The sequence below is a fragment of the Antechinus flavipes genome, chromosome 5 (assembly GCF_016432865.1).
Source record: "Antechinus flavipes isolate AdamAnt ecotype Samford, QLD, Australia chromosome 5, AdamAnt_v2, whole genome shotgun sequence".
Taxonomy (NCBI): Eukaryota; Metazoa; Chordata; class Mammalia; order Dasyuromorphia; family Dasyuridae; genus Antechinus; species Antechinus flavipes.
Window position 1 is genome coordinate 20,995,169 of NC_067402.1, and position 24,221 is coordinate 21,019,389.

Below are 24,221 nucleotides of genomic sequence, written 5' to 3' on the forward strand. Positions count from 1 at the left end.
TTCAGTGGGTCTGCTGACCTTCTCCCCCCCTCCTCCTCTCACTGAGGCACAAATGAGCCTCCTGGGGAAGGGGCCCCCAACCCACGGCCGGGCTCGGGGGGCTGGCTGAGGTGTCTCTCTGGCTCCCGACTTCTCTCGCTCCCCTAAGAACCCAGAGGTGTTCCACAGAGTCAGGGACCACCAGAGCTTCCTCAGCAGCCCTGCCAGTCCCGGGGAGCCGGAGCCCTGCGCCCGCCCCTTCCCAGGCCCTCCTGCGGCAGAGCTGCTCCCCTAGGGATCTCTTTGCGCATACTCTGGGTTCGCTTCCCTGTGACACATCCCATGCCCAGGTAGAACGTAAGCTCCCCGAATGCATTTCCTCTCCAACCTCCCCAACCCAACTCGGTGCCTGGAGGTCAGTGGGGGCTTAACAAGTGCTGACTGGATGGAAGGTCAGGGAAGGACACGATTTGAACCCAGACCCCTCAGAACCAGGCCTTCGGTTGCCGCCCACGCCCTTACCGATGGTGGTCTCGCAGAACTTCCCGGCGGCCACCTCGTTGGCGATGTTGGCCCCCATCAGCACGCTGATGTCGATGCCCATCTTCTCTCGGATGATGTCCGAAATGAGCTTGAGCCCTTCGGGCCCCTCATCGATCCCCTAGAAACGGACACAAACAGGTCAAGGCAGAGCCGAATGAGCCCGGCCCAAAGCCCCCAGCGCCTTCCCTCGCATCTCTCTCCTCCCAGGGGCCGAGACAGCTGGGGAACCGGAGCTTTTCTTCTTTGCTCCTCGGGAAGATTCACTGGCTGTTACTGAAAACCAGACATGGATTCGTTTCCCTTCCAAGCCCCCTAACGCTCAGCCCCTTCTCTGCACACAAACACTCGGAGCCGCTCTGTCCGAGGCACGGCCGGCGCCTCTGAGCTCAGGGCGGGGAACAAGGTGCCCGGGACCCGGTGGGAGGCTCCGGCACATGTGGCAGAGGGAGGACCAGATAAGGGAAAGCCGGGATGAAGCGACAACGAAGCGCCGGCTACAGCGGGTCAAGGAGGGAGGCCCCAAACTCCGGGAGCACGAATCACGTTTGCACACGCACGGGCGCGGGGAAGCATCTGGAGAGAAGGGAGGGTTTTCTACTTCCTCAGCCCCTAGCAGAGTGCTTGCACACAACAGGTGCTTAATAAATGCCCAACTCATTTGTGCTTGGCCATTTTTCACTGACCCCATTTGCTCGTGTTTGGAAGAATCACAGTTTTGGTCCAATTGTTCAGCAAAGAACCTGGGATTCTGCCAAGAGGAGGTTCAAACTCAAGCGGATCTGGAGATCCCACAGAGGGCGTGTACCCCGGGGGGGGGGGGAATCAGAGAGCAAAGTTCACATAACCCACCGCCTGTGGAAGCCCCTTCTGGGAAGAAAACAAGAGCTTCCTCTAGGGCTCGAAAAAGTAACTCAAAAACAAACATCAGATAAAGGGCTCGAACTTGAACCTCGGCCCAACACCCCTGACAGGCGTTAATGCGGGAGAGAAAGGGGCCATCCGAGAAGCCAGCAGTGAAGTGCCCCCCCCCCTTCTCACTCACTGCCCCGCCCTCTCTCACTCACTGCCCCGCCCCCTCACTCACTGCCCCGCCCTCTCACTCACTGCCCCGCCCTCTCTCAGCCCCCCCCCTCCCCAGGAGCCCTCCCCCGGAGCTGCCTCCTCTGAGGTCCCAGCAGGAGGCCGGGGAACATGATCTAACTGGCAAGTTTTCCGGAGCTGGAAAGGATTTGGGTTCAAGCCGGGGCGTGTAGGAGGAGCCAACTCTGCTCGTTCCCAGAAGGCCGGCGCCCGCAAAAAGGACAGAAACCCCTACGGGCCCTCGTGCCCCGAGCACCCGCGAAGCTTCCGTATGGGCCGGGCTCCTGGGACACAGGGAGGGCAGATGGGCCAGAGGGGGCCACACTCGGGGGTCTCGGGCTGGCGGCCGCCACGGGCTGCACCTCACCGTGCGGTCTCCGTCCCCTGAGCCGCCGCCCACCTGGAACCTCCTCCCCCTGCCCAAAGACCCCACAACAAGGAATCCCCAGGGAGGGTGGCTGGGGGCGGGTCAGCTTCTCCCTGGGGAGGCCAGTCGGGAGCCCGGACCTTAGCCTGCAGAGAAGCGGACCCGGCCACATCTACCCCAGAAGGGAGGGCAGGCGGGGCCACGGGCAGGCGGGTCCACGGGCAGGGAACGCATCAAGGTAGGGGACGTGGCTAAGGACACCCAGGCCAGCGGGCGGCAGACGCCCCCTCGGCGGCTTCCTGGCTCAGAGCGGAGCTCCCAAGCAGGGTGAAAGGCAGGCACCGGACTATGCCCTGGCGGCGGCCGTGCGCGCTCAGACCGTCGGGACTGTGACCCCGGCGCCTGGGCTGCTGACCTCGCGGCTTCCAAGATCCGAGTTCGAGTCCTGCCTCTGACGACTGGGGGTCACGCGATCAAGTCCCGGCCCTGACGGCTCTGCAGGCCGGGAGCCCCACCTACCTTGATGAGGGTGATCCCCAGCGCCTTCTTGGGCACCCGCCCGGTGATCTCGTCGCAGATCCTGTGGATGAACTGGTGAGGGATCACAAAGACCAGGAGGTCTGCGTCTCCAACGGCGTCGCTGAGGCTGGGGACGGCGATCTGCACGAGGGAAGGAGAGACACCTGAGGGAGAGCCCGGCTTCACCCACGCCCCACGGGGATGCTCCGGCCCGGCTCCCCCAAGAACGGCCACGGATGGGCCCCGATGCTGTGGAAAGAGCGGGAGCCGCGGCCTCAGGAGCTACATGGGCCTGCGCCCCGCGCCTGAGCGCGCCCTCCTGCCCCGGCCCCCTCCCTTGTCGGATAAGCCTCCCAACGCCCGGGGCTTCACCCCGCTGCCCCCGGGGCCCTCCCAAGCCGCTGCCTGGCCTGACCCTCTGTCCCCGGCCTGGCAAGGCCCCCTTGGGCAGCCGGGACCTTCCTGCACTTCCGGCGGATGCGGTGGGGGGGACAGCGCCCGGCTGCCGATTCTGGGCCAGAAAGCTCCAGCCAGAGGAGCCCCGTTTGCCATCTCTCGGGCACCAGGACAGCGCGACCCCCTGCCCAGCCCCCAGGAGGCGGGTCCTCGGGCCAGCTCTCGTTGGAGCCACAGAACTGCGCCAGAGGAGCTGCGCCTTCCCAGCCCCACACCCGGGGCTCCTTCTGTGCTGGGAGATAAGGGAGCTGGGAGGCCCGGACCTGGGGCCCACCCGGCCGACAGGCGGCCCCGGCGGGTCTCGGACTGGCCACTCGGGGGTGGCCGCTTTGTCGGCTCTGCCTGGAGCAGTAGCGGAGCTGTCGGACAGCAGCGAGGGGGTGGGGGGTCGGAAGGCTTTCCCGAGGCCCCAAACCCCACAGAAACACCCACCGAGCCCAGGAAGGGACCCCAATCCCCACAGGACCGAGGCAGCCGGCATCCAGAGGAAGGACAGACAAGCGGACAAAGTCAAAACAACCCACAGCTCCGACCACCCCGGAAATGGGAAGGAGCCAGCGGAAGCAGGGAAGAGCCGAGTGCGAATCCTGCCTCTAACCTGGCCTAGTCCCATGAGCCTCTAGGCCTGTCCCAGCCTTCCAGAGCCCAAGGTCCCTCTGCCCCCGGGGAGGTCTCAGGAAGCACAGAGGTCAGAGGGTGACCCCAAGGAGCCCACGGCTGACTCACCACATTTTCAGGCAGCTTGTGCCCAGGGAGGTACTTCACGTTCTCGTGATCGTTATTGATGATGTCCGTCAGTTTCCGTCCGTTCACCGTTTCCTCAAAGACCCACATCTTGACCATCGGGGCAAACTTCTGATGCTTCTTGACATTATTGCCGATGATTTTGGCCACGGCTGAGCCCCTATGGGGGAAGGACAGGCCAAGGTCAAGGTCAGCAAAGCTGGGTCTGGTCCTGGCCCCAAACCCAGCCAAGCAACGTCCCCCACAAATCGGGCCCCATCTCCTAAAGAGCCGAGTCCCGGCGACTCCCATCCCAGCCGGGCGTGAGCTGCCACGGGGACGGGGACGGGCTCCACGTGCTCTTCCCTCCCCAAACACAGGCCCCTCCTGGAATGGAGACCCCTCCCGGACCGGGTGTCACGGGGCCTCCCAGGAGGCTCCCTCAGTGGCAGCGGGGGGAGGGGGGGGTGCGCACACTGGGCATGGCCGGACTGAAAGCCCCAGGCCGGGGGGGGGGGGGGGGGGCACGAGCCCAGAGTCCCTCCTGCTGTGGAGGCCGAGGCTGGGACATCCCTGGAAGCCTGAAGTCCCATCAGGTGGCCTGCCAGGTCTGGCAACAACGTGCCCAAAAAGCGGGGGGAGATGGAGGGCTGGAGCCTCTGGGCCTGGGCCCTGAATGGCCACTGTGCTTCCGGCCTTGGCATAGGTGGGGATCCCCTGGGTGAGGCTGGCAAGGGTGGAATAGCCCTGGGCAGGCAGCACATGGTCCCAGGGGCACTCACACAACGGCAAAGGGCCTGCCCTCCCAGGGGAGCGTCCGTAAGGACCGGGGGAGGGCGGGCTTGTGGGCAGCCCTGGGAGAGGTGCCCCCCGATGAGCCTCGCAGAGCTGACCCGACCCTGGGGGAAACAACGAAGTCCCACAGCCTGAATCTAAGTCCTTTCTCAGGCCAGTCCCCAAGCATTCTCATGCCATGTTCCACGGGCTAACTCGGAGGCTACAAATTTGGAAAAGGAACCTTCTCCCCCCCCCCCCCCCCAGGCAGCTTCCAGTCTCACAGGGGGAGGGGCAGGGACCCAGTGAGCCAAGCATGAACTGGCAGGGACGGGCATCCTCTGCCCTCCAATCACAGACAGGACTGGCTGTCAGAAAGCAGCAACGAGGCCGTTTATGCTTCAGCTTCAACAAGTATTTATTAAGCACCTGCTGTTCCAGAATATTATTAGGCATAAATTTGGCACCAGCTCTGGCTTCTGACCGAATCCCTGGCTCATATCCCACCAGGGAAATCGAACGTGGGACTTCCCGAAAGCCTCTCCCCGGCCTCTCTTGGGGCACCACATCTAACCCCAAGGTCGGCCTCCTGTCCCCCGAGGCCGGAGGGTCCCACGGCCATCCCACTCCTGAGGGCCAGCCCAAACCAGATTCAAACTGACTTCCTGGCTGTGGAAGCATTTACAAGCATGTGGTTTTCTAGGTCACTACATGATTTGCAGGGACCCTTCTGCAGACCTCGGAGGCTCCCGTTCCTGTCTTAGTGCGACCCCGGGGCCAGGTCACGCAGCCTTTCCAGTCGCCGTTCAGCCCCAAGTGCGGGGGTCCAGAGGACCCCAAGGGGCAGGAGACACACATCAGCCTTCCCAAGAAACACCAGTCCCCCGGCCCTCCTGCACCCCCCGGTCCCTCCCATCTGCCGGCGAAAGGCTCCCTTTCCTTCCAGGCGGACTAAGGCCGTCCTTGGGAGCGAGCTCTCTCTGCAGCCATCTGTCTGAGAAGCTTCTTTACACTGTGACACAGCGGGCAGCTATTGTGTGTTACAGAATGCTAGTTTTATTTCTTAAATTCAGAATAAAATAAAATTTTTTAAAAGAGCATATTCAGGGGCAGAGCAGTGGAGAGAGCACCAGCCCCAAAGTCAGGAGGACCCGAGTTTAAATCTGGCCTCAGACACGTAGCACTTCCCAGCTGTGTGACCCCGGGCAAGTCACTTATTCCCAATTGCCACTGAAAAAAAAAACAAAAAGCGATGATGCATGTGACGTGTGTGAGATAGTACAGATGCAAAATTGTGTTGAGTGAACGTGTGCACACAGACACACTCAGGTGTACGTGCATTTATACAGACGTACACATCTATCCTCTAGTGCTTCTCCACTCCCCTCCTTCCCCCCTAGAACATGAATCCCCCAAAAGTGGGACTGGCTCCCATTTCCCTTTTGGAAACCCCGGGGCCTTCTCTGCTTTTCCTCTCACACGAGGTGTTTAAAACCCCCGCCCTGTTCGGATAAGGGACACCTTCAGCTGGCCCTGGGAGAACAACAGGTCAGCTCGCCGCTGTCCAAGTTCAGGGGAAGTGGGCAGAAGGCCCGGCTGGGCCTGTGGGTCGTAAGCCTGAGTATTCCCTCTGCCCCGGGTGCCTCAGAAAGGCCTGGGCCCCCCGCCCCGTTGCATTCCTTTTCACGAAACACTCAGAATGCTCCTTCCTTGCCAGGATCTCACAGCTGCAGGGACCTCGAAAGCCCCACACAGGGAAAGACAAGATCGGCTCAGCGCCAGCCCACGAGCGGCCCTCCCGGACCTCCAGCGCGGAGGAGTCGCTCTGTCCGGAGGCGGCCCCTTTCAGGCTTAAGTCCAGATCTCTGCCCTCCTCCTCTCCAATCTCTCCCGGGTTTCTGGGGCCAGGCAGAGAGGTCTGATCTCTTTCATGTGCCAGCCCTTCCCTCTGGACATGCCCAGAATTCTGCCTCGGGTGCCAGATGGGGCGTGCCCAGGGCACAGAACAAGGGGATCATCACCGTCTTTCAGCAACTTTCCAAGCCCTTAACAAGATTAAGCCATGCATGTTCGTGCACATGCCTGCCCCAGAGCGGGCCCTAGTTAGGACTCAGGGAGCACCTGGCAAGGAAGGTCCCAGCTTCACTGAGCACCTCTGGTGGGCAGGGAGGAGGTGGCGTGGGGGCGGCCAGGGCAGGGAGGGCTGGGGCACGGCAGCTACAAAGGGAGGGACACGGAGGGATGCCAGGAGCACAGCAGGAAGGCCACTCTCCTCGTTTTACAGAAAGGGAAACTGAGTCCCTGGGATAACAGGTAGTAGAGTCCTTGGGTTCCCAATTCATTTTTGTTTTATTCTTCTGAGCCACACATCGTCCATAGGTCTGAATTCAGTGGGTGAGGAGAAGGGCTGCAGGAAGCTCACTTCCAGCAGGGGCAGGAAGGACAGGGAGCGCAAGAAAGGAAGCATCCCTGCCTCAGAAGGACGGGGAGCACAAGGGAGAAAGCATTCCTGCCTCAGAAGGAGGGGGAGCACAAGGGAGGAGGCATCCCTGCCTCAGAAGGACGGGGAGCACGAGGGAGGAGGCATCCCTGCCTCAGAAGGATGGGGAGCACGAGGGAGAAGGCATCCCTGCCTCAGAAGGACGGGGAGCACGAGGGAGAAGGCATCCCTGCCTCAGAAGGACGGGGAGCACGAGGGAGGAGGCATCCCTGCCTCAGAAGGATGGGGAGCACGAGGGAGAAGGCATCCCTACTTCAGAAGGACGGGGAGCACGAGGGAGGAAGCATCCCTGCCTCAGAAGGACGGGGAGCACGAGGGAGGAGGCATCCCTACTTCAGAAGGACGGGGAGCACGAGGGAGGAGGCATCCCTATTCTGGTCGGGGCTCTGAGGAGGAATGGCCTACCAATCTTGGCCAGGCCTGGGAGCTTCCTGGTCCCTGCAGGTGGTAGCTTCAGACCAACAGGTGTCCTCCACCAGGGCGTACCCACAAAGCCCCTGAGCATGCAGAAACCCAATGTGTTTCTGGCCAGGTCTCTGACACCCAGAGACCCACAGAAAAGTCTTTCCAGGCTCCAGACAGAATCGGGCGTCCGAGAAGTACTTCCTAAGTGCTCCTGGGGTTCTCACAGCCTTTCCAAGCCCTGCTCCTAACTTCCTAGGTGAGCTGGGATCAAACTCTTCCAAGCTCAGGTTATATCGCCCCAAGAAATGTCACCCGTTCTCCCTCACTAAAGGTGTTCTGCTTGTGACAGACTGGGGTCATGGGGCCTGGGTCTGGTCTCAGCTCGGCCACCTCAAAGCAGAGGGGCTCTGGTCACCCCCACTTAGCTTTTCTGGACTCATCTGAAAAAAAGGGAATCAGGTGACCTCCAAAGTCCTTCCAATTCTCTACTGTGGAGGGAGGGAAGATTCCTATTCTTTGGCCCCCCCAGGTGCCAGACTGCCCACTTCATCTGGGCAGGAGCTGGTCCTTTGGAGCGTCCAATCAGGCCCCACCTCCAAGTGTCCCTGCCTGTCACTCCCCCTGTGCCCCGGCAGAGCTAGGTCTTCCTTGGCAGAGCCCTGAGAAACCAAGGTCACCTTCAGCCATCGAAGCCACGGAGGAGGAATGATGATGACGGCCGACTTGGAGGCTTTTGCCCATGTTCACGCAGCTACTCTGAGTGAGGGCCAGCTGGGAACCCAGGTCTGGGGCCAAGGCCAGACTGCCTGTCCAGAGCCCTCCTGAATATAACACTGACCTTGAGAAGTCTGGAAGCCATGACACAGGACTAGTGAAGGAAGCAGGGAAACAGCCCCCTGAAGAGAAGACAACAAAACATTCGGCACAGTTACAGGGCCTGGCATACAGCAAGTGCTTAATAAACATCTGTGGGGGATCCAGGAGCTTAAAGAATCAATGACTGGGAAGCTCCAAGGTGTAAGGTTGCAGTTTAAAAAAAGCAAGTGCTTTCTAGCAACCACAGAATGAGAAACTGTGAAGGGAGTGAGTTCCCCGTCCCTGGGAAAGATCTCCTGTCAGATATGTTAGAGACTGGAAGGGAAGTTGACCTACTCAGCCCGGGATGCCTCCAACTTTCACATGACTAACTGGACTCATTCACTCTTCTGGGCTTTGCCAGTACACAAAGATCGTGTTGTAACAGAATTTATTTTCCATAAGAGAAGAAATTAGAATGGGCAATGAATGAGCAAGTAAAAGAATCAGTCTTTGCAATGATATGATGGTGTACTTATAGAATCCTGGAGAAGCAACTAAAAATTAGTTGAACTAATAACTTTAGCAAAGTTGCAGGATACAAAATAAATCCACATAAATCATCAGCATTTCTATAGTATTACCAACAAAGTCCTGCAGCAAGATAGAGAAATTCCACTTAAAGTAGCCATAAACAATATGGAATATCTGGGAGGCTACCTGCCAAGACAAACCCAGAAACGACACGAACGCAATTACAAAACACTTTTCACATGAATAAAGTCAGATCTAAATAACTGGAAAAATATCCATTATTCATAGGTAGTCCAAGCTAAAAAAATGACAATTCTACCTAAATTAATTTGCTTGTTCAATGTCATAGCAATCAAATTATTAAAAATTGTTTCATTAAGCTAGAAAAAATATCACAAAATTCATCTGGAAGAACAGAAGAGAAAGAATATCAAAGGGATTAGTGAGAAAAAGAATGCAACGAAAGACAGCCCTGCTATACCAGGGCTCAAATTATATTATCAATATCAATTAAGAAAATTATCTGATACTAAGAAACAAGAGTGGTGGGTCAGGGAACAGACTTAATACACAAGAAACAATAGTAAATGACTATCACAATCTACTGTTTGAGAAGCCCAAAGACTTCAGCTTCTGTGATAAGAACTCAGTATCTGACAAAGATCATTGGGAAAACTAGAAAACATTTGGCAGAAACTAGGCCTAGATCACTATCTCACACCAGATACCTAGATAAATAAGGTCAAAATGGGTACACGATTTAGATACAAAGGGTAATAGCACAATCAAATTAGGAGCAAAGGATCATTTAGCTGTAAGATCTATGAGAAAGGGAAGAACAGTAGAGAGAGAGAACATCAGGAAATGAGAAATACTTTTGATTATATTAAATTTAAAAATAAAACCAGTGCAACCAAGATTAGAAGGAAAGCAGAACGCTGGGAAACAATTTTTAATGGCAAGCATCTCTGATAAAAGCCTCACTTCTCAAATGTATCGAGAACTCAGTCAAATTTATAAGAATACAAGTCATTCTTCAAGTTAAATGATCAATGCAATTCTGATGGATGTGACTCTTTAGACCAATTCCAATGATCTTGTGAGGAAGAGAGCCATCTGCACCCAGAGAGAGGACTTGGGAACTAAGGGTGAACCACAACAAAACATTCTCACTCTTTTTGTTGTTTGCCTGAATTTTATTTTCTCATTTTTTTCCTTTTTGATCTGATTTTCCTTGTGCAGAAAGATAATTGTTTAAGTACATATGCCTATATTGGGATTTGACATATATTTCTACCATGTTTAACATATATTGGATTACTTGCCATTAGGGGAGGCAGTGGGAGGAAGGGGGTAAAAATTGGAACACAAGGTTTTTCAAGGGTCAGTGTTGAAAAATTATCCCTACCTATGTTTTGAAAATAAAAAACTTCGATGGACGTAGCCCTCTTCAACAATGAGATGAACCAAATCAGTTCCAATGGAGCAGGAATGAACTGAACCAGCCACACCCAGAGAAAGAACTCTGGGAGATGAAGATGAACCACTACATAGAATTCCCAATTCCTGTATTTTTGTCCGCCTGCATTTTTGATTTCCTTCACAGGCTAATGGCACACTATTTCAAAATCTGATTCTTTTTGTACAGCAAAATAACTGTATGGACATGTATACATATATTGTATTTAACATATACTTTAACATATTTAACATGTATTGGTCAACTTGCCCTCTGAGGAGGGGTGGGAGGAAGGAGGGGAAAAATTGGAACAAAAGGTTTTGCAATTGTCAATGCTGAAAAATTACCCAGGCATATATCTTGTAAATAAAAAGCTATAACAAAAAAAAAAAAGAAAAGAAAAGAAAAAATCTCACTTAAAAAAAAGATAAATGATCAACAGATATGACAGGCAGTTTTCAGATGACGAAATTAAAACTATAGTCATATCAAAAAATGCTCTAAATCACTATTAGAGAAATGCAAATCACACTTATCAGGTTGGCTAATATGACAGAAAGAGAAAATGACAGATCTTGGAAATTTGGGGCACTAAAGCACTGTTGGTAGAGTTGTAAAGTAACACCACCATTCTGGAGAGCAATTTGGAATGATGCCCAAAAAGCTATAAAACTATAAAGATATTACAAAGGCAGGGGAAGGACTCACGTGTGCAAAAATGGTTTGTAGCAGCTTTTTGTAGTGGCAGGAAATTGGAAATAGAGTGGATGCCTTCAATTAGGGAATGGCTGAATAAGTGATGGTATATGAATGCTATGGAGTATTATTGTTCTAGAAGCAACAATGAGCAGGCGGGTTTCTGAAGAACCTGGACAGGTGTACATGAATTGATGCTGAGTGAAGTGGGCAGAACCAAGAGATCATTGTACATGGTGACAGCAACATTGTGTGGATGATCAACTGTGGCTGATTTAGCTTTTCTCAGCAATGAAGCGATCCAAGACAATCATGATAGATAATGCATCCAGAGAAATAACTCATGGAGTTTGAATGTGGATCGAAGCAGACGATTTTCACTTTTTTTGGTTTTGTTTTTTCCCTTTTGTTCTGATTTTTCTTTCATAACATGACTAATGTAGGAAAATATTTAATATAATTGTACACGTATAACCCATATCAGACTGAGTGCCATCTTATGGAAGGGAACTGGAATTAAAATTTGCAACTCAAAACCTTACAGAAACGAATGCCGAGAACTCTATGTACATGTAATTGGAAAAAAAGATAAAAGCACAAAAAATATTTCTCAGACTTGAGGTTCACAGGACCTTTTAAACAGAAATTTCCTTCTTAGTCAAACCCCTTAGTAAAAAGGATCAGGATTTGAACTGAGCTCCTCTACCCTCCAAATTAGGGTCCTTTGTACTACTCCTTGCAACTCAGGCAGAAGAAGTATGTCCAGCCTTCTTCTAGAGAAGCCTGGTACAGAAAAAAGTCTTCTTGATATAAAATGCAGCATTTTTTTCAGCCTCCTTCGGGTGTCGAGATGAATGGAGCTTGTGCTTTGGGCCTGGCTTTCCCTTATGCATGACCATTAGATGGGGACACTCCCCCCCAATTCCATTAATCACCCTGGCTGTCAGTGCAGATGCCCTGGGGTAGACTGTAAATTGGGTTGGGAGGGAAAAAAGGCATTTTTATTTTAATTAACCTCAAACTAAAAATTAGCATTTCCTGCCACAGTTAAATAAAACAATATCCTCAGAAAAGGCTCCGAATGCTTCAGCAGACTGCCAACCAAAGGGCTCCAGGACCCCAAAAAGCTGAAGAGGACTCGGGGCAGATCCAAAGAGATGACACCCCATTTTTGAAGAGTTTTGAGTTGCCCCAATCCTGCCTTCTCTATGCTGTGTCCTCTGTTAGGAATTAGGAAGACTGAAGAACACCACCTTAAATCTAATAAAGGTCCCAGGGCTCAATCCCCTATTAGGGAGAGGGAAACAGGGACATTTTAGAGGGAGAGGGAAACTTCTTGGGGAAGGGAGGAGGCGTTCCCTAATACTCCTCATCCTTCCTGCTAGACTACCCAGGATTGGCAGTGATCTTGCATTGTGATCATTGTTAACTATGACTGTGTTATTAATAAAAATACCTATTTTTGAAGGGTAGAGAGCATGCTCGCTAATATGGTCATTATTATCAACCGGAGAGAATACCCACTGTTCAGATCACCGATGCACTAATATGCCGTATTAGATTATTCAGCAGAAGTTCTGTTCTTGATCCAGGAAATTCTCCTGGCATCAGTACTTGCCCCCCTCTCTCCTTTCCAGGCTTCTGGCCCCTTCACACAGCCCCAACATGTCCTGCCATCCAATAAGAGCTACAAGGCCCTCCCCCTCCTGTTGCCTTCCCAGGCCTCCCCCTGCTGGGAATGCTCACCCTCACCCCGCCTCTACCTGGATTCCGTCATGTCTCAGTGAAAAGTGCCCCCTCCTTTCCCTGTCCTCCTCCATCTTGGTGACTTCCTCTGTGGATTCCATCCCACTGAAGGCAGCTTGTCTGCCGGGATCTCCCTAAGAGCCCTTCTCTGTATTCCCAGAGCTTAGCACAGTGCCTGGCACACAGGCGGTGCTTAATACTTGCTGAGACTAATGGAGGGTCTGGTAGGGGAAAATGAGAAGACACCGGCGAGGTGGAGTTCAATGGCCTGTACACACAGCCTCTCCAATTCCTGAGTATCTGAGTGATGGCTTCAACAGGTATGAAGTGGGTGAGGCTTTTTTCCCCCAAAAGAGGGATCCCTCTCCCAGTCTCGTGTCTTCCATCTGCAGGGAGAGAGAAGTGGGGCTCCCCACAAAACAGAGAGAAGCTCTCTCCCTCCAAGCATCGACATCTCGTTCATTCACGAATCTGGATGGAAACTGAAAATGTGTTCTCTGCTCTCCTGAGTGTTCTCAGAGAAGAGGGACATCTTCCCGCACCGCATCCCTCCATGCACTTGGGAGGATCCACAGGGGCTGCCTCTGGGTTTCAGGCTCCTTGAGGATCCCAACAACCACAGTTCCCCTCTTCTGAGGGACCCGCTTGCCCCTGATGTCTTCCAGCTGAGCAAAGTAAGGCACAGAGTAACCCATGCTTAGCTATCTAGCTACAGGCAAGCCGGGACCAGAAGATGGTTGTACAAGAATCTGTTGCTTCTGTTTTATACCATTTTAAAAAATAGCTTTTTATTGAACATGTGCAACTCTTTCCATATTGGTCATGCGCACGAAAAATCAGATCGAAAGAGAAAAACTACGAGAAAGAAAAAAAAAAAAAAAAAGCAAACACACCACCATCACATGCTGAAAACATTATGCTTTAATCCACGCTCAATCCCACAGTTCTCTCTAGATGCGGATGGCTCTCTCACAAGTCTATTGGAATTACCTTGAGTCATGTCAGTATGGAAAAGAGCCACATCCATTACATTTGATTCATAAGAAATCTATTTTGAGGATAAATGAAGCAATGTTTGTAAAACAAAACAGAACACTTTAATAACACATTAATAACACTGTGCCTGACATACAGTAGGTGCTTAATAAATGTTAACTGCCTGACAGAAATACCTCACACTAGAGCTTGAAACAAAGAAGCCAGGAAGGCGATGGGTGGGACCGTTATCTTTCCAGGTAGTCCACTCCTCCCTCCCCGCAGGCCTTCTAGTTGGTACTCTCTCTCCTTTCCTATACTTGGTTCCTATTCCCTCACTGTAGGGCTGTCAGTTCTCACTTCCCTGCCAGCAAAGGGCCTGTCTCCAGTAAGCATCCTAACTCCTAAATTGCTGCTTCTGATCTGATCAGGCCTAGGAAACCAGAAAACAATAGCTCAGCTCCTACTTGCCTTTCATAGTGATTTCACATCTGCCCTCTATTAATCCTCACCAGGCCCAAGCAATAGTTAAAGAGAATATCATTCCCATTTTATGGAAATTTATGGGATGATGAAGAAAGAGACTCAGCAGTACCCACAGCACAAGGTAATCCTTGTGCTAAGTTTGTTTTTAATTCTTATTTGATCCTCATAGCAAACAGGAGTTATTATCCCCACCTTACAGTTGAGGAAACTGAGGGAGAGTTGAATGACTTGCCAGGATCACATAGGTAGTGCCAATAGCATACCCAGAAATTCTAAAGCCAGGATTAATTATGAACTTTTAAGATTTTGTTTATTATTTTAATAATTACTGCAATACAATTGTTTCCTTTTTAGTCCTTTTTATGTGATTAAAAATGTTATTCTGAGGAACCCACAGGCATCATTCAGACTGCCAGGATACAAAAAGGTGAAGAATTGCTGCAGGAGATTGAGACATCTATTTTCTGAATGAGGTTTTTTTTTTTTTTTTTTTTTGGTTTTCTTTTCCCCACATGAAGCTATAATAGTAAGTGAAGAAAAAAATCTGCTTAATATAGGTTTTCTTGAATTGAATGTTAAAAAAAAAAATAACCATAGAGATAACCAAACTGGTCAATTTCAATTGTCAATGTTTCTTTCCTATCAATTATTTTCACTGACACTGAGACAACAGATTGGGCAATTTTACAGAAATGGGGTTACTTTCATATTAACAACTTTCACCTGCCCAGACACAAGGAAATCCTGATCACTTACACCCCCCTTCCACGCTCCTTCCAGTTAACAGCTGATTTAACTTTTCCTTCTGGTCTTTGGGGAGAGGAGCTGGTGATGAATGCAATCTCTATTTTAGTAGGATAACTCGTTTGGGTTCAAACAAAATGTGGCAATGATTTTTTTTTTAAGTTGTTGAATTGGAACATCATAGCCAGCTAGTGTTAGAGCTGGGCACGAAACTGAACAAGGTAATCCAGTTTGCTGAAATACAATTAACTATAAGAAATAAAGAGTATGTCAAAACTTGGAAAGGTCCTTAAATTCTTGTGATTTCCCCAGGACCACAGCTGCTTCTTATCTTAAGTCTTATCAAGAGTTTTAGGGAGGCTTGGGAAGTTAACTGAATCACTCCTGGTCACAAAGCCAGTGAGTAGAGTTCAGGGGAAGGATCTGAACCCAGGACTTCCTGATTCTAGCAAGCACAATGTCATTTGTTCACAGAAAAGAAACAGAATGTCAATAGTGGTCCTGAGTGACAAATTTGGGGGAGTGAAGTTCATGGGCGTCACACGCACTTAGAAACAAATCTATACTCCAAGGCAGGCCTATAGGATGGGGTCTGGGCATAGAAAAACAAAGAATGAAACAGGCTCCATTCCATTTTCAGAAACAGGGGGGTAGAGGGGACACCTACTGGAGTGGGTGAGCTGGGGGAACAAGACAGTCTTTCCTGGCACTCTTGTCAAGGGCACCTTGAAGGGAGCATTTGTGATTTGAGGACATGAAGGTGGATTGCAATATTTCTATTGTTAAGGGGTCTGGCCACCCAGCACAATCTGAACTTGGATGTGAAGGCTTCCTGGAATTCACAGATGCCCTCGCAAGTCCCTCCCTCCCAGGATCTCAAGTTTCCTCATCAGCAAAGTGAGGGGGTTGTCTCTGAGGCCTCTTTCAGTCAGAGGACACGTTCATGACAACAATTCTGTACACTATTGAACCAACTTCTACGGCCACTCTACTCTCTCTTTGGTCACCCTGCTGACTAGTATTCTCCCGAGCCCACTCAGTTGTTCTGAACATCTCGCTAATGAGGGCGCAACATGGCCTTGATCCAGACCGACTGCCCAGCTCTGCCTCTGGCTGGCTCTCAGAGCCAAGAGAACTTGAAAGAGTGTGGTTCAATGATTAACAATTCATTTCCACTCCTAGAAAATCAACTCAAATGACACCCTTGACTGGATACTGCTGTGACAGCTACTGTTGGTAAATAAAACTTACTTTTAGAGCACTTCAAAGATCCGAACTCTGCTCATGATAAATAGTAGCAGCAGCAGGTAACATCTATATATGGCTGCAATGTTGGCAAAGCACTTTATCAACATCTCATTTGACCCTTACAAGGAAGGGAGCATTTATTAAGCAGGCACTGTGCTAAACACTTTACAAATATTATCTAACAATTCAATCAAAGCAGAGATAGAAAGATCTTGCCCCAGAAATTTATGAACTATGTGACCCTGGGAAGATATTTATTTCATCTCTTCACTTCCTCATCAGTAAAATGGGGAGGGAAATATCTCCTGAGGCTATTGTGAGGTTCAAATGAGATCTAATTTAGAAAGCATTTTATGTACATTAAAATATTATATATATTATATTACATAATAAAATATTATATAGCAAAATAATAAAATGCTACTACTTCTAGCTACTAAACTAGCAGATCACTTCGATCCAATTCACCTGTATGTTATAGCATCACCTCCCTGATGTCGTGACGTTTGAGGATGAGGACAAACAACTAAAATAGCTAACTATGTTAGCTACTATAGAAATGCTATTATCAGATGAAGCATTTATTAAGCATTTACTATATGCCAGGCACTTGGGAAGCAAATATAAACAGCAAAATGGCCCCTGCCCTCAAAGAGTTTCAAATGGGAGAAGATAGTCCATAAAGGGAAGAAAAGCTCAGGTGGCATTTGTCCTTGGCTAAATAGAGAAGAATTAAGTCCCTGGCAAGGTTAAGACAAAAGCTCACCTCCCAAAGTCAGGGGAAGAGTTCAAAGTTCTACTGAGAGGGAGGAGAGAAGGATGATCAATAGCACCTGCAAGTGAGTAGGCAGAGCAAGTTTTCTACTCATTCTACAGATGGAAGAAACTAAGTAATTTGCCTAATACTAAAAAAAATTCCAATTCCTACCACCACTGACCCACAAGGGATCTCACAATATTGATATGACTTAAGGAAACCTGACCAACCAATTCCACTGCTCATTATTCCCAAATTCAAGGTTATTTGCTAGCCACAGCCTCCAATAACCTCTCATTTTAGAGATAAGTAAACAGCCCAGGGACATAATGAGTCACCAGCCAAATCAAGATTTAATCCCAAATATCTTCCCCCAATTCTCTTTGTGCCTTATTACCTTTCACAAGTGGGAGCCACAAGACTTATTTCCGTGTGCTAACAAACCCAGAAATAATCCTGTCTAAAAGGAGGGAAATCAGTGCCCTTTTTTCTTTCTCTACAATTAAGGCAGGGCAATGCTATGGAGGGGACTTTTGGGGAAGAGAATCAGGAAAGGAGGATGGTAGAGACCAAAGGTGGTGAGGGGCAGCTGAGCAGGGGAGAAAATCTGCCCAATTTCTCCCATGGAAGGGCAAAGGGAGGTAGCATGGACTCAACCTTCTTTTCTCATCTTGTGTGCTTTCCTTTCCTGTGTCCCCTGGCACTCGGATCTGGGAGCTACAGCTTCATAACTTAGGAGAACTTCAGTTAAGTCCCACCTTTTCTCTGAGTCTCGGTTTACTCATCTGTAAAATCAAGGTGCTGGGTTTGGAGTCAGGAAGATCTGAACTCAAATAGGGCTTCAGCAGTTCCTAGTTGTGCACCTCTTGAGTCACCTGACAGCTCTCTGCTTCAGTTTCCTCTGCTGTAAAAAAGAGGATAATAACGGCACTACTTCCCAGGTCACTGGGAGGATCGCATAAGTTAATACTTGTAAAGGGCTTTGTATAAAAGAGAGCTATCTACACTCCCCTCTAGGTCCTCACATCCCAGGTCATTCTACCTGGCAGGAACTGGCAAATGGGTGTTAGAAGTCTTTCCAATTCTACCTGACCTTTCACTTAAGAGGAAGTGGGCCCTGAACCATGGTCCTGACTACAGGGAAATCATTACAACAATCCCAACTGCTCTTTGGTCTCCTGGGAGCGGGCAGACCATTCCAGGCACAGGGACAAAAGGACTGAGAGGGTGGGGCACATACCCAAGCCAAGAGAAGGTCAGCACTCCCCAAAGTCAAAACTCCTCCCAGGTCTCTGGATCAGGTGCCAACGAGCAATGGGGCCCAACCAGGCCAATCAAGGTTCAACTCCTGGAATACACTCAGCTCCTAATCATCCTGCCCTCTGGCTGCAGCACGAAGTGTCTTGAACCCTGGGCAGTCTGAAGCATATCCGGAATATGCTTTTAAATATGCTAAATAAAGTCCACTACATTATAAAGGAAGCTAGTTACCCTGAAATTCAGCTATCAATTAAAAATTAAAAAAAAAAAAAAAAGCAAAAACACAATGGACTCTGGATTAACAACCAACTCCTGCTGCTTAGAGAAAACTAGAAGGTGCCCAGTCCTACCTTTTACGAGGGGGCATAAGGATAAGGTCCCAGATCAGGGTATGAAAAAAATCTTTATGTGATAATCTATTCATATGGATACATACCCATTCATACACATTTAAATTTTATTCAATCATTTACAAAGTTCCTACTATGTGTGAGATTCCCAAAGCCATGAAAAAGAGACAAGATGGGGATGATCTGGTGTCCCTGCCATTGGGACCATCTACCTTGGAGGGGCTCTGAATTCTTGTTCATTCCTCCCCCTCCCCCAACCCTGCTGGGGTCAAGGCGGGTTGAGCCACCAGATGCCCTCATTGCCTGCTTTACTTCCTTGCAGACAGTAGGGCAGCCGGGATCAAGCATTCATCTGGGAAAATGAAAAGCCTAGGCTTTCATCACCAAGTCAGGGGTCTCCAGGCCCTGAGGCCGCTGGTGAATCTCCTTCCTCATCTGTGCAACAGTAACAACAACACTATCCGCCTCACTTTGTTCTGTGGACAAAATGCTCTGCAAACCTAAAAGGCTTTTACGAGAACAGGAGAGTGCAGGAGAGTGCTCCGTAAAAAGGTGGCTGGAGGATGGAAGGTGGGGCGCTGAAAAGGCTCTATGGGTCAGTGGAAGATTGGACCCAGGAGGCAGCCTCTCAGCGTGTTATACAGCGAGACTCTTAGCAAAGAATACTTGGCATCTGGTGCCAGAGGCAACATGGAGAGGATAACAGAGTCAACAATATCTTCCTGATATGTGGCAACAGGGAAGGGCTCCCTGGCAAGCCCCGGGGCACCTGCTGCCCAAGCAGTCCCCTGCAGGAGGGAGTTTGCAAATTCAAACTTAGATCTGAAGGGACCTCAGAGGTCAAGGAGTACGTTTCCCAGACCAGGAAACTGAGGCCTAAGTTCACTCACACAAGTCTGTGCTCGAATCCAGACTGGGCTAGGCTGGGGACAAGAAGACAATCAACCTCAAAAAGCCTGAGGAACTTACACCGCAGGCAGGAGAGGCCCAAGGGCACTGATAAACTCATATGAAGATACAAAGTAATTTCAAAGGGGGAGACAATGTTTCCAAACGGGGGAACAAGGAGAGAAGGAAAAGTGCTCAAGGCTAAAGAAGGGAGGGGAAGAGAGCGCACTCCGGATAAGACTTGGACAAAGGTGGGAAAGTGGAGAAGCCCCTGGGGGGCTGGAGGCCCAAGAAAGGGAGCAGCATCCTGGGCAGCCAGAGAAGGGGGTGAAAAAAGGAGAAGGAAGCTCAGCAGCCATAGGGAAGCTGCCACTTTCCCCCATTTTTTTGCCCTTGGCCTCCCAAAGTCAGGCCTCGAGGCTCCGGAACTGGGAGGGAGAGGCCAAGGGTAGCAGGAGAAAGGGGGAAGGGACAGAGCCCGGTTCCAAGTCAACCGCCCTCCCGCGTGGCAGGTCCACAGCTGCGTGGGAAACGTCTTCCTGCAGAATCTGCTCTGTGGCGCGGCCCCCAAACGAAGCCCCACCCGACCCCAACGGCCGGGACCCAAAGAGCCCCTTCTCTTTGCCGTTCGTATTCTGGGTTCCCCCCACTCCCTGGGGCTCCTTCTCCTTGGGGAGCGGTAAAGGAGCGGAGACTGGAAACAGTTCAGCTCCCACGCAAACTTGTCCACGCACCTCGGGGGCCGCAGCCCCCTTCGGGGAGGGGGTGTCAGTGGCAGCGGGGCCCACGCAAGAGCATGGGGTGCAGGGGGGTACCCACCCGCCCCGTGGGCTGCAAGGTGCTGCCCGAGCCTGCCAGGCCCAGAGCAGCAGGGGGTCCTCTCAGGTGCCGGCTTGTCCCAAGTTCAAGGCTCTTTCCGGGGGGTAACTAGGGGTGCCGGTCCCCAAGAGGAGAAACGGGAGCGCCGGGACTGGGGGGGAGGGCAGGGGGCGAGAGCCCATGTCACCGACGTTCCCGGCAAGGCGGCGGGGGAGGGGGGCTGTCCGGAAGGGGCAATTAACGTTCCCTAGTCCTCCAGATGGGGAGGACGGAGCGGGAGCCCCGGGGAGCACACGGGGCCCACGGGGCGCGACGCGCATGGGGCGGCAGGGGCCGCGCGTGGGGCACCCGGAGCCGCGCAGCTGCTCCCCCCCTCCCCTGACCACGCTCACCAGTTGCCCGAGCCCACAATGCACACTCTCAGGGGCGCGGCGGCCATGGTCCAGGAGCAGGAAGCGACTCCGACAGCCGAGACAGCAGCGACAGCTCCGACAGCTCGGACAGCCGAGACAGCCGAGAGAGAAGAGACAGGTCCGACAGTTGTGAGCGGCCACAGCAGCCGCCGGGCCCAACCCCAACCCGCCGGCCTCCAGTTTCCCAGGGCCGCCCCAGAGCAGACGCCCCGCCCGCGCGGCCCGCCTTGGCCAATGGCCGCGCCGCCCCGCCCCTCCATGGCCCACCGACCGGCGGGCGGAGCCCCGGCTCGCGCCAACGCGCCCCGCCCCCGCAACGCCCGGGGGCACGCTGGTATTTGTAGTTCATACCCACGGGCGCCCGCAGGGCGGGCCGGGGAAGCTGAGGCGAGACTGTGCGGTAGGGAGGGCCAGCGTGGGGACTCTAGACTCCTGACCCACACTTAACACCGTACACCAAGATAAGGTCAAAATGGGCTCATGACCCAGGCATAAAGAATGAGATGATAAATAAACTGGAAGAGCATCGGAGAGTTTACCTCGCAGACCTGTGGAAGAGGGAGGAATTTATGACCAAAGAAGACCTAGAGATCACTATTGACCACAAAATAGAAAATGTTGATTATATCAAACTGAAAAGTTTTTGTACAAACAAAACGAATGCAGACAAGATTAGAAGGGAAGCAACAAACTGGGAAAACATGTTTACAGTCAAAGGTTCTGATAAAGGCCTCATTTCCAAAACATAGAGAGAACTGACTCTATAAGAAATCAAGCCATTCTCCAATGGATAAATGGTCAAAGGATATGAACAGACAATTCTCAGATGAAGAAATTAAAACTATTTATAGACATATGAAAATATGCTCCAAATCATTATTAATCAGAGAAATGCAAATTAAGACAACTCTGAGATACCGCTACATACCGTCAGATTGGCTGGAGTGACAGGAAATGATAATGGGGAATGTTGGAGGGGATGTGGGAAAACAGGGACACTGATACATTGTTGGTGGAATTGTGAACACATCCAGCCATTCTGGAGAGCAATCTGGAATTATGCTCAAAAAGTTATCAAACTGTGCATACCCTTTGATCCAGCAGCGTTTCTACTGGGCTTATACCCCAAAGAGATACTGAAGAAGGGAAAGGGACCCACATGTGCCAAAATGTTTGTGGCAGCCCTGTCTGTAGTGGCTAGAAGCTGGAAAATGAAAGGATGTCCATCAATTGGAGAATGGCTGAATAAATTGTGCTATATGAATGTTATGGAATATTATTGTTCTGTAAGAAAAGACCAGCAGGATGAATACAGAGAGGATTAGCGAGACTTACATGAACTGATGCTGAGTGAAATGAGCAGAACCAGGAGATCATTATATATCTCAACAACGATACTGTTTGAGGATGTATTCTGATGGAAGTGGACCTCTTCGACAAAGAGAGCCTTAATTGATCAAGGATGGAGAGAAGCAGCTACACCCAAAGAAAGAGCACTGGGAAATGAATATAAACTGTTTGCATTTTTGTTTTTCTTCCCGGGTTATTTTTACCTTCTGAATCCAATTCTCCCTGTGCAACAAGAGAACTGTTCGGTTCTGCAAACATTTATTGTATCCAGGATATACTGTAACCCATTCAACATGTAAAGGACTGCTTGCCATCTGGGGGAAGGGGTGGAGGGAGGGAGGGGAAAAATTGGAACAGAAGTGAATGCAAGGGATAATGCTGTAAAAATTACCCTGGCATGTGTTTTATCAATAAAAAGTTATTTAAAAAAGAGGGGGACTCTAGACTCATCATTACCATCACCATCATCAATTAATATTATTAACAATAAAAAATTAGAGCTTATTGCCCTTCGAAGTTTGCAAAGAGCCATGACGGTATAAGCTCATTTTATCCTGACACCAGTCTTGGGAAGGCTCCAGGTCTGATGCAGTCTCAGCAAGGGACACTTGGCCGTCTTTGTAAGTTATCTGACAGATGAGGAAACTGAGGCAGACTGCAGTTGAGTGCTAAAGCCCAGAGTCCCCAGTTAGGAAGTGCCCAAGACTCACGCTGCGGTATGAGCAAGTCTGTAAGCCGTCACTTGGCAGATGAGGAAAATGAGGGAGGCTTCTTCTGCCCGCCAGAGTTTTTGCAAGAATGGAAAGAATCTTTGCAAATCACTTTACAAATCTTATAGAAATGTTAACTATTGTTCCTAATCACACATTTTTCATTCTTTGCATTTTTACTGTGGTTCTTCAATTCTACATCAGTTCAGTCAAGCCTTCCTTGTTCCCCTAATAGCTTATTTAGATAAAAAAAAAAAAAAAAATTAACAAATGGATTTTCGTAGAGTCTCCGCATGGGGTAGGAGTGAGCTCCTGGGGTGTTTGTTTCGGTGAGTTTGGGGAACTAATTTCCCCCTCCCCCTGCAGTTCCGAACCTGTCCTGGAAAGTGGTCTAGGCTGGGTATTAAGGATCCCTTCTTTAGATTGGAAGCCCAGCCTTATTTCCCCCTGAATTCTTCTGCTCCTAGTTCCCAGTTAGAACTACTCCTTGATTGGTTGTTGGTTACTCAGCATTCTGAGCCACTCCAGTGACCCCAGCCCCCTTGCTGTCCCTCTCATTTAACCAGTCATTTTTTGACTCAGCATTTTCCCCAGCTGTCCCTGATCTGGAATCCTCCTCCCTCCCCATCCCCCTTCAGTCCCTTCTCCGGCCTGACTTTCCTGGTTTCCTTCAAGTCCCACCCAACATACCATCTTCCCTGTCCTCCTTAATCACTATACTTATTTCTGACAAATCTTCCATTTATACTGCTTATATTTTTTTTAAATAAAGCTTTTTATTTTCAAAACATATGCAGAGATAATTTGATAACACTGACCCTTGCATAGCCTTGAGTTTCAAATTTTCTCCTCCTTCCCCCAACTTAGATGGCAAACAATTCAATATATGTTAAAGAAATTAAAATATGTTAAATTCAATATGTATAAACATATTTATACAATTCTCTTGTTGCACAAGAGAAATAAGATTTAAAAAAAGAAATCAAATGAGTAAGGGAACAAAATGCAAGCAAACAACAATAAAAAAGAGAATATTATGCTGTCCATCCACATTCAGTTCCCACAGTCCTGTCTCTGGATGTAGATTGCTGTCTTCATCACAAGATCATTGGGACTGGCATCCATCGTCTCACTGTTGGAAAGAGCCACATTCATCAGAGTTGATCATCATATTGAACAAGATGAGGTGAGATCTTTTAAGACATTTGTGAAAATCGAGTAAGGCTTCATCTACTTCAGAGTTTGAGTAGGCCTGAAGGACTTTAAGCATTAAGTCAAGGGCATATCTAAGTCCCCTTCCTGCTATCCACTAAGGGCATACGTAAGTCCCCTTATTATCTTCCTAAGATATCAGTATCTTTCTGTTTAGGTTAAATGTGGGCAAGTTCCATTTCTTGGGTAGTTGCCACGTTTAGAATGTAAGATCCTCAGACAATAAGGAAGAGGGTCAGTGGTGGGAGGGGGTATTTGCGTTAGGGATTAAAAGTGTTGACCCTTCCCCCTACGATGCCTCCTCCCTTCGATTATCTGCTCGGCATAATATTCATATGCCACAATTCATGAGGGATGTTTTGAGTTTAGATCCTAAGCCCCTTGACTTCAAACTTGGTGTTCCTTCCAATAACCCAAGCTGCCTCATTACTAG

The 24,221-nt window shown here is 50.1% G+C and overlaps 1 protein-coding gene and 1 long non-coding RNA gene across 2 annotated transcripts in view; both read right to left on the reverse strand.

Annotated features, from left to right (window-relative positions):
• GPD1L (glycerol-3-phosphate dehydrogenase 1 like) overlaps positions 1-20,791 on the reverse strand; it is a 32,036-nt gene extending 11,245 nt beyond the window's left edge. Inside the window, exons 1-4 of the mRNA XM_051963576.1 lie at positions 20,496-20,791; positions 3,671-3,848; positions 2,489-2,629; positions 502-640 (exon numbers count right to left, since the gene is read on the reverse strand). Coding sequence (XP_051819536.1) covers positions 502-640; positions 2,489-2,629; positions 3,671-3,848; positions 20,496-20,776 — 739 coding nt within the window. The 5' untranslated portion in view covers positions 20,777-20,791. The remainder of the gene's footprint in view (positions 1-501; positions 641-2,488; positions 2,630-3,670; positions 3,849-20,495) is intronic.
• Positions 5,475-19,276, reverse strand: LOC127539378 (uncharacterized). The gene is made up of 4 exons (XR_007947911.1): positions 18,027-19,276; positions 17,545-17,690; positions 8,185-8,242; positions 5,475-5,671 (listed from the first exon to the last, which is right to left on the reverse strand). It is a non-coding gene; the product is annotated as an uncharacterized LOC127539378 (long non-coding RNA).
• Positions 20,792-24,221: the final 3,430 nt, after the last annotated feature.